This window comes from Talpa europaea, assembly GCF_964194135.1.
Source record: "Talpa europaea genome assembly, chromosome: 3".
Lineage (NCBI taxonomy): Eukaryota > Metazoa > Chordata > Mammalia > Eulipotyphla > Talpidae > Talpa > Talpa europaea.
Genome location: NC_140069.1, coordinates 75,589,744 through 75,604,595, shown reverse-complemented (window position 1 = coordinate 75,604,595; position 14,852 = coordinate 75,589,744). Strand labels below are relative to the sequence as shown.

The 14,852-nt window shown below is 39.8% G+C and overlaps 1 protein-coding gene across 3 annotated transcripts in view; it reads right to left on the bottom strand.

Annotated features, from left to right (window-relative positions):
- Positions 1-8,813: 8,813 nt before the first annotated feature.
- Positions 8,814-14,852, bottom strand: part of VPS41 (VPS41 subunit of HOPS complex) — a gene marked incomplete at both ends in the record, with an annotated part of 176,782 nt that continues 170,743 nt past the window's right edge. For all 3 annotated transcript variants that reach the window (XM_084230340.1, XM_084230339.1, XM_084230338.1), the window contains 4 exons: positions 8,814-8,894; positions 9,454-9,533; positions 12,843-12,887; positions 12,993-13,092. In XM_084230340.1, coding sequence (XP_084086466.1) covers positions 8,814-8,894; positions 9,454-9,533; positions 12,843-12,887; positions 12,993-13,092 — 306 coding nt within the window. The remainder of the gene's footprint in view (positions 8,895-9,453; positions 9,534-12,842; positions 12,888-12,992; positions 13,093-14,852) is intronic.

Here is a 14,852-nt window from a genome sequence, read left to right as displayed (position 1 = left end):
TGGAAAGCTGCCAATTTCATGAGCACATTTTTACCGTGTTCATCGGGCCAAATCTGTCTTCCACTGTCTGGCTCTGCCTCTGAATTTGGTTAGCAATGAGTGGATTTAAAAAGGACAGTCCTTGGTGAAGTGGCATCAACTCCCTTTGGAGCATTTAAATCAAGAAAAAATATTGAGAACCTACTGTGGTTAAAATAGTTTGTTAGGAGGGACGCACAGAGCACTCTGGAGCTGTCATTTTCATTTTAATTCTTTGACAGGAGGGCATGCTAATGGAAATTTAAAAAAATTATCAAATCTTAAACAATTGAATCTCTTAATCCTCACCCTTCTTGTTTCTTTCATGAGTTTTAAAACTATTTGTAAACACACTATGAAAAAGTATGAGCCTGGAGTATACGAAGTCATAGAAACTTGCTTACAACTTCTGATATTTGCACTTTGCAGTTTGATAGGATTGTCTTCAGACTGGAGCCGAGTAGACTAAAGGTGATACAGTTAAGCCCACTGTTATCCCAGAAGTCAGTGAATATATAGTTTAGTGTCTGTTATATAAATCCTAGACCCTTAACTAGGCACAGGGAACAGACATAGAATTAATGACTCTTTGTTATCTGGGAATCAATAGTCTAGTGGGAATCAAATGAATAAATAATTTCAAGAGTTCAAAGTCTTTGCAAATGTCCATATTGCTCTGGAGGCACTTAACAGGGAAGGGAAATCTAGTCTTATCTGGAAGGCAGAGAGGCAATGCTGGGGAAGCTACGTTTAAGCTGAAGAATGTGTAGACATTAGCAGAAGACTTCCAGGGATATATTTTCTTTTTCGATGTGCCATTATTTCCTTCCCCAGTGTTAAGTTGAGCCCAGACCCTATCTTCACTATCTTTAGTACCACAGCTCCACCTCTATCTGACACTATTCACAAATGAGCAGCAATACGTGAGAATGCAGTTAACAGTGCTGGTTCCAATACTGATGAATTGCCTGAGCTTGCAGTGAAACTCCTCCAGGCAACGGTGGTTCTCTTAGGCTCATCAGTCTGTTTCTCTGTATTGTCAAGGGAAATTGATCATGGGTGCTGCCTCCTCTTGGAAGTCAGCCTTTTCTCCTCAGGCTGCCTGAGGGTCTCCTTTTTAGAGAGCACTGCCTCCCCCGGGTTCCCACAACCCAGGCACAAAGTCATCTTTCCCACACTTCCTCTACTCTTGCAGTGAATTTGCCATTTGGACCAAGCTTCGTTTGAATTGTGCTTCTCTCATTTGCAAACAAGGATCTTAATGAGTACTAGTCATATTAGTTTTTAAGGAGGTGAAAATTCATATTTTGAAGAGACATCTTAACATATGCACTTATTCAATTGAAACAAAAAGAATCATAGATTCTTTTTTTTTATTTAGTTAATTTCCAGTTTTTTTTTTTTATAAATTTTATTGTTATATTCCCCATACAATTGCAGCCCCCCATTCTGACCCCAATCCCTCCCCTCCCGCCCCCGCCCCCCTAAAAGTGTCTCTGGTTCATAGTTTTTTGTTGATTTTGATTTTCACTTTCTTATAGTTATTCATTTTCCTGGTCCCTTATTTAAGTTTTCTAGATTCCTGCTATGAGTGAGACCATCCGGTATTTTTCTTTTTCTTTTTGGCTTATTTCGCTGAGCATGATCCCTTCCAGCGCCATCCATGTTGCAGCAAATTGCATGTGTTTATCTTTTTTGAATGCTGAGTAATATTCCATGGTATATATGTACCACATCTTACCAAAACCGAACAAGGACAACACAAAAAAGGAAAACTACAGGCCAATCTCCCTAATGAACACTGATGCAAAAATCCTCAATAAAATTTTAGCTATCAGAATCCAACAATGTATCCATAAGATAATTCACCACGACCAAGTTGGATTCATTCCAGGGGCACAAGGATGGTTTAACATCCGAAAATCAATCAACGTTATCCAACACATCAACGAAAAGAAATATAAAAACCATATGATAATATCAATAGATGCTGAGAAAGCTTTCGACAAAGTGCAACACCCATTCATGATAAAAGCCCTTGAAATTCTTGGGATACAAGGAACATACCTAAACATCATAAAGGCCATCTATGACAAGCCAACAGCCAGTATCATTCTCAATGATGAAAAGCTGAAAGCAATTCCATTAAGATCTGGAACAAGACAAGGATGTCCACTCTCACCATTGCTTTTCAATATAATACTGGAAGTCCTAGCCAGGGCAATAAGACAAGAGAAAGACATCCAAGGAATCCAAATAGGAAAAGAAGAAGTCAAACTATCACTATTTGCAGATGATATGATATTATACATAGAGAACCCCAAAAACTCCACAGAAAAGCTAATTCAACTCATTAATCAGTTCAGTAAAGTGGCAGGATACAAAATCAACACGCAAAAGTCAGTAGCCTTCCTATACACAAACAATAAATCTGAAGAAGAAGAAATCAAAAAGACCATCCCTTTTGTTATTGAAACAAAAAAAATCAAATATTTGGGAATAAATCTAACAAAAGAGGTAAAGGACCTATACAAAGAAAACTATAAAACACTGTTAAAAGAAATAGAAGAAGACACAAAGAAATGGAGAGACATCCCCTGCTCATGGATTGGAAGAATAAACATTATTAAAATGGCCATCCTTCCAAAAGCAATATACAGATTCAATGCTATTCCAATCAAAATTTCAATGTCATTCTTCAAAGAAATAGAACAATTATTGATGAAATTCATATGGAATCACAAAAAACCCCGAATAGCCAAAGCTCTCCTGAAAAAAAAAGAAGGGAATGGAGGCATCAGACTCCCAGACTTCAAACTATACTACAAAGCCATAATCATCAAAACTGCATGGTATTGGAACAAGAACAGACATACAGACCAATGGAATCGAATAGAAAATCCAGAAATAAACCCACAGATTTATGGTCAACTAATCTTTGACAAAGGAGCAAAGAATATGCATTGGAGCAAAGAATCATAGATTCTTAATTAAAATGAATTTAAAATTAGGGTAATATCATCTGCAAATGTTTAACTAAAGACTACTTCATCTAGATTTTTGGAGGTAGAAATTTGTCTTGAGTCCTTTCACATTGCTGAAAGACAATCTTACTATTTTCTTATCTATACATTTTGGTGGGAAAGCCTGGTGCCCAAGAATCTGAGAAAAAGCATGATAAATACTACCTGGAGAAACATGTGGCAATTTGGAAAAAGATCCAACATGTGAGTGCTGTCAGATGGCTGGTCAGGCAGCTCTGTAAGAACTAGCATCGTTATAAGCCAAAGAACATACATTAATCTGGCGAAAGATGAGAGTAAGCTACAAAATGGTCAGATGGGAGAGACAAGTGTATTTTGCCTAGGGGGGAGGATGGAAGTGAGGACCCTGTAGTGACACTGAATTAATAAGCCAAAGACCTGGGTATTCAGACACAACAGATGGGCATCCAATCTGAGTATAAAAATAACAGAGCATGAAAGTAACTGACTACATTTGCTCTTTCTAGAGGGATTTAGATATGGTTGGAGTAGAAAGGGAACGCAGAGACCAGCTACTCTAATAGGCCACTCAGTGGTCAGCCAGCAGTGGTCTGCTCAGTGATCACTAGTCTTGGCGGGAACCAGCCGTTCAGGGTGTATCCCTCCAAGGCACACTCATGTGTTGCTGGACATCTCGATGTTAGAAAGCTCTCGTGTTGAGTTTCCACCTTTCAAGCTATGACTTTCACTGACTCACCTCAGCAATCAGACTTTTGAAATAACACACATGAATTTTCCTTTCCCTTGGCAACCTTGTGAATGTAGTTTGTTGAGTTTTCATGTCTTTGAAATAATATACTACCCAATACCACCACTTGGTTTCTGTCATTCCTCTAGCTATTTTACTTTACTTTATAAACATCTACATTAAGAGATGTCCTGAACGAAGTGGTCTCACATGCAGAATGAAGAATGCTTTTAGATTCTCGCAATAGACTTTTTTAACAGTCACCGATGGATAATACTTGTGGCTAAGCAACAACAACTGGGCTGGCAATTATTGAGCACTCACTGGGTTAATTATCAACTGCTGTATAACAAATTCCCACCAGATTTAACAACAGAAACAATAAAAATCTATTATCTCAGACAGTTCCTGAGAATCAGGTATCCAAGAGTGGCTCAGATGAGTGGTCTTTCATGAATTTACAATCCAGTTTGAGGCTGTGCCTGCAGAGTCTGAGCACTGTACTGTCCCTGGATAATCAACTCCAAGCTCCTCCACATGCTGTTGGCCTGAAGTTTCGGCTCATAACCATGTGGGTCTCTTTATTCACAACGTGGCTTCCCTCTCAGTGAGAGCTGTCAAGTCATAGTCCTTTTCATGACCTGATCCTGGAAATAAAGTACCATCAATTCTGTTATATTCTATTGGTCACAGACCAACCCTGGTAGAGGTAAAGCTTGGAGACTGGCATTTATTAAGCATTTTCTAGATGCTAGTTACTTTTCCTGAGTTTGTGCTACTGAGCACTTTTCATGTGTCATGTCCCTAACACTCTCAACATCTTCCAAAGTAGATTATAATACCATCACCTCTTTACCTTTGAGACAAACAAGGCTTAGAAATGTTAAGTAACAGGGCCTCCCCAGTGGCACAGTGGTTGAGCGCTGGATTGCGAAGCTGCCCTCAGCCTCTGCAGCGCCGGTTTGATCCCCTGCTGCCTGGTGAGGGTCTCACATGGCGCGCAGACCTCTCCTGCCGCCCGCTGCTCCTCTCAGCAGTGTACTTAGGTCCTTCTGCCTGCTCTGCTCCCCGCTCTGGCTCTGGTGAATTCTCTCACCCTCCCGCTCTTCTGACTGTACCCAGTGCTTGTATAAATAAATAAATAAATCTTAAAAAAAAATGTTAAGTAACATGCACAACTTATTTTATTTCTCAGTGACAGAACATGAATTAGAACGTGGGTGTGACTTCAGAGCAAAACACTCCTATTTCTTACCATAGCCTCTGTTTTCATTTGTATTTCTTATCAGGTTTCTCCCAAGGCACTGATGAGAAAATATATATTTTTTTCTGGGCATAAATGAAGAATTTTTTTGCATTTCAACTGTTAAAATTTTGTCATTTCTTTATTGATTCCATCATTTGTGAATTACTTTCACCACACTTGCTCCATCTACAAGTCCTCCTACTTATATACACCGAACTTGACGTAAAATAACTCCAGAAATCAGCACGCATAATGTGTCTACCCAACTTGATGTTCAATACATGTTGTTGACTTCAGAATTAGACTAAAAACCCACTGACAAATGTACATAGGTTTTGAAGTAAACTTATTTAGGAATGTGAAGTTAAATGTACATTCCATCGTCAAATTCTGTCAATAGGGATATGAATATGGAATTCAATGTAGCTGAAGTTACCCAGTCAATTCTTTAAAATTTCTTTAACATTGCGTCAAGGCCTTTATCCACCAGTTTTCTTCCAATATTTCAGCAAATTCCAGAGTTTCTACATTGTTGTCATGTATGAATCTGAACTATTCCCATTCAACTCCAGCTCTTGCTCCCTGCTGTCATTAATTTCTTCATGCTCACCAAGGTCCTGGATGTAGATCAGAGCTCTTCAGTTCCCTAAAATCTACTCACTGATAATGTAATTTATAAGCCAGCCTTCACAGAATCTCAGGGAGATGAAAGAGTTTAGCATCAATGCCACATAAAACTGAATAATCTTTCCTTTCCTTAGAAGTCCTTGATTACCCAGTTTGCTTGATCTCTTCCTTCTCTCACTTTAGAAAGCAGAGCAACTCAGTTCTTAAACTCCATAGAGCTCAGAGCTAAATTTTATGGATTTAAAGTTTCAATAATTTGCTCTGTTTTGCAGCAAGGAATTTGAAGAGGTTGTTTTAGTGTGTCCTCTCTCCCTCTTCAGCCTCCACCTCTTTTTTCTGCCAGTCTGACAGTGAAAGTGAGCAGAATTCACCGGTAAGACTCACACAGCTGCCCTCAGAGGCAGTACCGATAGTCAGTTTTGGCTTTAAGTAACATGTAGGACTGAACCAATCGTACTATGTGCCAGAGAGGATGACATATTTCTTAGGGTCCCTGAGATAGCGTTGTTGGTTTGGAATAGTTTTAAATAGTGTCCATTCACATTCTGCAAATGCCTTGGTTTGGATCACAAAGTATATGGTCATTCTAGTCAGATAAGTTGATGGAATTTTGAAAATATATCATTATGTGCCACTATCAAAAAAGAAGGCAGGCAGACTATTTGGTATAACAGTTTACAGGAGTCTCAGCCCTCTGAGCACCAACTAACCAAAGTTCACACCACAACACATAATAAAGCTAGAGCCAGTTTCCCTGCCTCCAATAATGAAGGATTGGACTGCACTGGGGTAGAGGAAGAGCAGACAGACTCAGGGAGAAGAGAGTTGGTAAGGACGGGCACCCTGTCCTGTGCTCTGGGACTGAGCTCTTGGGTGGGAATGTGGTAGAGACAGACACAGCACATACGTTTAAAGTTCTGATGACACAAAGTGCCCTCACTTTTTATTTCCTTTGAGACATAGCAACCTTGTAAACCAAATACCTGCCTTCCCCATTTCTCCTCTCCCTCCCCTCCTCTCCTCCCCCTCCATACACACACTGTTGGGCATGGTGAGGAAGCAGCAGAGACCAATTCTCTGGAGCATTAGGGTTAGTTGAGAACTATGGATCAGACACCAGCTGGGCCCACAGACATCTAGGCAGCAGCAGGCACAGGTGATGGAAGGCTGGGCAGAGGATGGCATTTTTGCCAATGGCACCTTTGATAAGAGGTCAGTTGAGGACCCATTTCCTCTTTCTCATTGAAAACCGTACATAATGAGGTGATCTCCGTTATTCCCACCCTAAACTTAGAAGCAACCAGGAGAAAAAAGGTTCCCTGAATTAACTTCAGGAAGATTTGATTTAGCTAAATTTACCATGAACAAAAGGTAAACCATATACCATTTGGTAGAATTTGTAATAAGAAGATGACTTAAACTTGATGATACATGGACAACTGCAGTACGATGTAAAATGGCAGATGGGTACTATCAGTGGTGAGAGGTCTCCTCGACAGTCTCGGGAAATCAGGGTGAATGAAGACTGGACAGCAGTAAGATAAGTAAGGTAAATGTGGAAGCACAAGGAAAGTTCAAAGATTGATGTACTAGCAATAAACAAACAAACATCAAAAACAAATGGGACTTACTTGCAAAGTGTTTGTGAAGGAGGAGTTTGTTAAAAACAAAAACTGAAAACTAGCAGGGTAGCTAAAAGACTATAGTCTTGAAATAAGGAAATACTGAGAGTGCCAAGGGCTGCCATTCAATACCAGCAAAGGACATTTCAGTTCTAAATTTAAGACTAACAGACTCCTGTCTGTTAGAGAATGTTCTTTTAAGTGCAATGCAGAGAGGTATTGTTCAGAGGTATTTCCTCTGAGCCTGGCCATATGATTTCTTACAGGGCTTGGGAGCTCTGCTCATAAGCCAGGCAGTGCCCTCAGCACCTGTGATAGCATCTCTACATTTTGCTTTCTTTGACAGTAAATTGACAGAATACCCTCTTTCTGGCATTGCTGTCAGAATTAAGTGAGGTGTTGCTCATGAGAATGGCTGGGTTAAGTTCAGTAGTTAGTATATGCTCAGTACTCTTTGGGATCTGTTCTGTCTCCAAAAAAGAGAGAAAAAGCTATACTTTAGGTACAGGCCAAGAGAGCGGGGACAATGAGTATGTGTTTTCACAGTTTTATACCCATTAGTGCTGGCAATATATCCCAAGACAGAAGTCTATGAGACACTGTCACACAAGTTTTCATTCTCTCCCTCTATTCTATGCTCTCACGCTCTTTTTGTTCTGTGAGGGTAAAGGAGGGTCCAGAGAAGGCTATAGAAAACAACATTATGTCCATCCTCTGGCATTAGTCTGGAGACTCTCCTGAGAATCGCCATTAGATTTTATAGTGTCATTTATTTTCTCCTTACTAATAAACTCTACTTAAAACCCTTCACACTGCAAGGTGCTGAAGCTTTCCTATTGCTTATGAGGGTAACAAAATTATTGACTGAAGTTGTTAAACCCAGTAAAAGTGAGTCTTACAATGAGAAGTGCTAATATTTATTCAATCAACAAACGCTCAGTGCCTGCCAGCACCAGGCACTGCTAATTTTCAGGACACACAGAACATGTGATTAGTTAACATAAAGCTTTATGAGATCAGCCTGCCAATGTCATCCCCAGATGTCATGGATGAGTGACAATTTATACAATGTTTCATTAAATGCCTACTAAGAAGATAACCACAGTTGAGGAGATATAAAAGAAAAGCAAATCCAAAATGTAGGAATTCTGCCAGCAGAGTATATGGAAACAAAGTTCAAGTTGCGTAGGCATCAGCTGGATGGCTGCATCGGTGATGCTCTTGGACAGCTGGGATAACTCTCCCTCATACACTTCACGGCTGAATAGTTTCACCAAGATAAAAAATTCATTTCCAACCCCCATATTTGCGTTTGCACTTTTAAGTAAAGAGGAAGCAAATAAATCCATGAACCCAAATATTTCCAGGCATGGATGTGGGAAAACCTTAATTTCTTTACCTTCAGCAAAGAAACTTCTAGTAGACAGGTGAAGATGAAGAAAATTTTAGGGGGCATATTATAAATTTGTACAAATCTCTTCACAGCACTGATGTCAACAAATGCTTCTGTTGCTGCAAAAACAGTCTTCAAAAGAGTGGTGAGGAAGAGACTGGTGAATAGCACTCAGCTATTTTTTCATCTCCAAAATGGCACTTCCTGGTCCACGGTGCTTAGCACTGCAGATGTTGCAGAATTGTGCAGGAGAGCTCTGAAAATGTAATTGAAAAATGGAGATTTTAAAGAAAAAGATCTTCTCTTTTTACTCACATTCAGAAATATTATGGGCGCATTGGGCAGGAGGGGTGAGAAGGAAGCTATGAAATGTCACTCCTTTTCCTAGAGATTATTTCTGGTTCATGTAAGAGTCTGCCTGGATCAGTTATTCTGTGACTCAAAGGACTCTCTACTGCAAAATAGTTCTAATGTGACCTGGGGGAACATGGAGAAAATTGACTTGACACTAAAATATAGCCATGCCGTGACACAAAAGCCAGGCTGAGAAAGTTATACAAAATATAAAATGGTTCTGGTTCTCACTGTATTTCACATGTATAGAATTTACCTGAACAATTCAACTTATATAATATTTAGTGTAATACACTGAATATTTTTACATTTAAGAAATACATGGATTTTTCTTATGTGATATGAAACGATGTAATTTTGAGAGTCCACAGAGCCACAGGATGACAGTCCTATAATTTTGTACACAGTGCTCTTATTGCACCAATTTTTCTTTAGTTATAGCTGCCAAGCTGCCAACTCACCATGCTGGGCATAGGCAGGCACTCCTTGTGGAACATGTGGCGGCAATGGAAGACCACCACGCTGAAGGGCTTGGCAGCATCTGTGGGGCAGAGGGAGTAAAGGAAGAAGAGCTCAATGCGCAAGTAGCTGACGAAACTTTTAGTTTTGACTTTTAGTCTTGACTTGGAGTTCGGGTGTATTTTAATTTTCCAGCAATATGCTGCCTTTGGAGGATGGCTTTATTAACAACTGTGTTGTTGAGGGGTGTGGTGATGAAATGTGAAGCAGGTATTAGGACCGTGCTGCTACGTCAGTCATAGGTTACTTGGTTTGCTTCCAACTGAGTTACTATATGACCATGAAGTGGGAACAATTTTATAGCAAATACAACAACATTATTTCAAAAATGAGAATCAGTCTTACATGCATGTGTGGGCCCTACCCCCACCCCTCATACCTGTAATTTTTATATACCATTTAGGGAAGTCAATTTTGTGGCTTTCTAAAAATGCTTTCTGCCAGTTCACCTAACTTTGCCAAGCTCATTCAATGACTCCAGAGAATAGCTGGGTTAAAATTAGAGGCTGTGACCTTATATTGCACTGAAGTTCTCCTTGGACCCTGCACCTCATCTGCAACTTCTCTGTGTAGCCAGCTTATCTTTGGAAAGATTTAGAATTCTGTACAGTATGGGTGCATGTGGTGTCTTTCTATTTAAACACTGCCCAGCAAGCACACTGAGAATTCACTTCCTGAGCTCACTGTAGTTTTAAACATAACCACTTGTAATTCAAAATTATTTCCTATAGAAAAGAATCTGTGTGCTCCTCCCTATTAATCCCTTAAAGTGAAATAAATGTAAATCTCTATGCTGAATTATATTTTAAAAGTGTTAGTTAGCATTTAAAAAAATTTTTTTTAAGATTTATTTATTTATTTATACAAGCACTGGGTACAGTCAGAAGCGCGGGAGGGTGAGAGAATTCACCAGAGCCAGAGCGGAGAGTAGAACAGGCAGAGTGATGAAGTACACTGCTGAGGGGAGCAGCGGGCGGCAGGAGAGGTCTGTGTGCCATGTGGGACCCTCGCAGGCAGCTGGGGATGGAACCGGCACTGCAGAGGCTGTGGGCAGCTTCGCAACCCAGCGCTCAACTGCTGCGCCACCGAGGAGGCCCAGGGAGGCCCAGCATTTTTAAATTTATTATTTTTTAATTTTTTTATATTTTTTACATTATTTTCCATTTTTGCACAATGGATGCATTTTCATCTTGGTTACAGTCCCCATACAATTCCCATCCCTCCTTGTTTTGATCCTCCTCCCTCCTCCCCCCCTGTAGTGTGTCTCTGGTTTATAGTTGCTTGTTGATTTTGATTTTTACTTTATTATAATTAGTCTTTTTCCTGGTCCCTTATTTAGGTTTCCTAAATTCCTGCTATGAATGAGACCATCTGGTATTTTTCTTTTTCTTTCTGGCTTATTTCATTGAGCATGATCCCTTCCAGCTCCATCCATGTTGCTGCGAATTGCATGTATTTATCTTTTTTTTTTTTTTATAGAGGCATGCTTTATTTATTTGTTTGCTGGTTTGTTTGTTTGTTTTGTTTATACATGCACTGGGTACAGTTAGAAGCACGGGAGGGTGAGAGAATTCACCAGAGCCAGAGCGGGGAGCAGAGCAGGCAGAAGGACCGAAGTACACTGCTGAGGGGAGCAGCGGGCGGCAGGAGAGGTCTGCACGCCATGTGGGACCCTCCTCCGGTGGCCGGGGAGCAGCCGGGGATCGAACCGGCGCCGCAGAGGCCACGGGCAGCTTCGCAACTCAGCGCTCAACCGCTGCGCCACCGGGGAGGCCCTATTTATCTTTTTTGATTGTTGAGTAATATTCCATTGTGTATAGGTACCACATCTTCTTGATCCAGTCATCACAAAAATCTACAAAGAGCTGATGAGACTCACTAAAAACAAAGTAAATAATCCAGTCGAAAAATGGGCAGAAGAGCTAAAAAGAAACTTCTCCAAAGAGGAAAAGCAAATGGCCAACAGGCATATGAAAAAATGTTCAACATCACGTGGTGTAATCAGGGAAATGCAAATCAAAACTACAATGAGATACCATCTTACACCAGTGATAATGGCACATATTAAAAAAACTAGCAACAACGAATGTTGGTGAGGTTGTGGAGAAAAAGGAACTCTCCTGCACTGCTGGTAGGAGTGTAAACGGTCCAACCACTATGGGGAGCTGTGTGGAGATTCCTCAACCTGCTAAAGATGGAGCTTCCATATGATCCAGCAATTCCACTCCTAGGTATTTACCCATAGGACACAGAAACATTAATTCCAAAGGGCACCTGCAGCCCTATGTTTATGGCAGCATTATTTATAAGAGCTAAGCTATGGAAAAACCCAAATGCCCAATAAAGTGTTAGCATTTTAACAACTATGCTTTAGTTTCTATTTTCATATTAGGGAATTTCCTTTTCTCATGTCATCAGGTGCTCTGATTACACATGAAGTTACACATACAATGAAATGTAAACAATTATTTTGCCCTTAAGGGAATCAACCATTCTCATCAGATGGTGATATTATGTTTCCATTTAAATAAGCAGTAACTTAAAGAAAAATACCAGATGATCTCACTCATAGCAGGAATTTAGAAAACCTAAATAAGGGAACAGGAAAAAGACTAATTGCAAAGTAAAAATCAAAATCAACAAGCAACTATAGACCAGAGACACACTACATGGGGGGGCAGGGGGAGAAGAAGAGGGATTAGGGTCAGAAGAAGGGGGGTGGGAATTGTATGGGGAATATAACAAAAATGAAAATGCATACATTATGCAAAAATGAAAAAATGATATAAGAATTATATAAAATAAAATAATTTATATAAAAAAGAAATAAGCAATAACTTGTGTGACTAGAACCATATAGGAGAGAAAATGTTTAAATACAAGGGAAAGTTGCCTATAATTTTTTTTTTTCAGATACACACATGGTTCTTCTATTTTGGAATTTAAACATGTTGATGGTGACTTCAATTTATTTGGTTCCAGAGTATTGGTTCTCAAACAATGGTCCCTGATTTGACAGCATCAACATCACCTGGGCACTTGTTAGAAATGCAAATTCTCAAGTTGTGTCCTAGAACTACGGCATGAGGGCTTCTGGTTTGGGAACAGCAATCTGGGTTTTAACCAGTCATGCACACTCATTTGAGAATCTCAGCTCTAACAAAGGGCAGCACCAACCTTCAATTAAATAGGATGTGGGCTGAAACATCTCTGATTGGGATTATTCTGAGTTACACAATTTTATAAATAGTAATTAGCTAACTTCAAAATTTTAATTCTACTCATCATTAACACATACTTGGGAATGTTTTTCTCCTTCCAACCACCTTACCTGATGGAAGAACAGGGGAAAGGCAGGATTCACAGATGTTCTCATCTGCAAGGAAACACACACACTCGGATTATACAATGTTTCTATTTTGCCAGGCTCTTCTGAAAGCAAGGCATAGGACGCAAATATGATTATTTCAATTTTACCTACCATCCACCAGGACGCCTTTCATTTGAGTTCGGTGCATCTTCTTCAGTAATGACAAAGAGTCAGCTACGAGAATCTTCTTGCAGCCTTCACGCAGCAGAATCTAAAGCACATATTGTAAAAAAAGAAGTCATCTTAAAAAGACACAACTAATGGAAACCCATTTCATGAGGATATAGAAAATTGTTGTGCATGAAATACTCCAAAGAGGCACTCACTGGTTCCTTGCTCTTAGAACACTCCTTCCTCCAAACACAGATAGACCAATCTTTCTAGCTTTATTAACCATAACTGCCTGGATTTTTTCTTAAGAACATAAAAGGTTTCCGCAACATTTGTGAAATAAAATACAAATTCCAAAGTCTGGCAAAGAAGAGTATCTAGAATTCAGACCAAGATGGTAACAGAGGTGTTTTTGCTTTGCTCCTGAAAGGATCATCTAAGAGTTAAACAGAGGGAAACTACACCCAGCCCAGTGCTTCAGGGCAAACCTGCAGCACCTCTTGGACACGAGAGACCCGCAAAGACTGAATCAAATCAGACATGGAGGGTATTCCATACAAAAAAATTAATTCAAAATGGATTAACACTTGCATGGAAGATAATGAAACCATAAAATACATATACGTAAGCAGACAAACACTCTAAGACACTGGCTTCAAGGATATTTGTGGGGGTTTGACTTTATCAGCAAGGGAAAGATACAGAAGTAAACAAGTGGGACATCAAACTAAAAAGTTTCTGCACAGCAGAAGCTACCAATAAAATGAAAAATACATAACTACATGGGAAAGATATTTGTGTATCTTACATATAAAAAGGGGCTGATATCTGAGCTCTCCAAACAACTCATATAACTCAACAAGAAAAAAACAAACAAAAAAAAAAAAAACAAAAAATAAAAAATATTTCCACATTGATCAAAAAACTGCTCATAAAGTTTTATTCTTCAAAGTGCTACTGACAGGGGTGAAGGATGTCCTGAGCAAACTCCATACTGGCTTTGTGGACTCCACCCCCATGACACTCCGAACTACAAATCCCATGATCACCAAAGGAAAGGTTGAAAGGGCCTGAGGGTGGAGTTAAGCAACTAGGCTCTCGGTTTGGGTATTTAACTGGCCATGTGGCCCCCTTACGGCCATGAGGTGTGCTAGGTTTTTGCCAGCTCGGCGGGTCACTGGGATTACAGGTCAGCGGGTAGGACGCATTTACGAACTTATCTCCCTCTTTTTCTCCCTGCGTTATTCATTTCCCATTTCCCCTTCCCTTGTAAATAAATCTTTTGTGTATGTCTGCAGTTTAGCATTTATAAGTCCCCTTTAAGCATGCGGTGAGGACCCACAGTCAAGAAACCCCATTTTATATCGGGGTTTGCCCTGTAACACTACCAGAAATGGAAATTTGATTTATTTAAAAGACATTAAAACTTTAACAGACATTATTAAAGCATAGAGGAAGAAGAATAATACAGTAAGAAAGGTATCTAAGAAACGCTGATGTCAGCGAATGTCTAAGAAAATTTATAAGAAACAAGGATAATTCTTAGATGATGAAAAATATACTGACTATAAAGGGACGGTGACAGTGAGGGGGCACTGGTGTTTTGGGGGCATGCGCCCATATGGAGGTGTGAAGGTGTACTCCCAAAATTACAGTTATGCAAGCGAGTGGCAAATCAAATCAAGTTGGAAAAAGAGAAAATTTGTAAGCAAACACAAAGCTGCTTGGCCTACGAAATCAAAATAAAAACTCACGAAATGTTTCAAAATGAGCTGGCTCTGACCGTCAGTGGGCTTGTAAGGCCTACTGCATGAATAATACAGAAGGAGGGAGGCCAGCAGTCTAGACAGAAGCCACAGC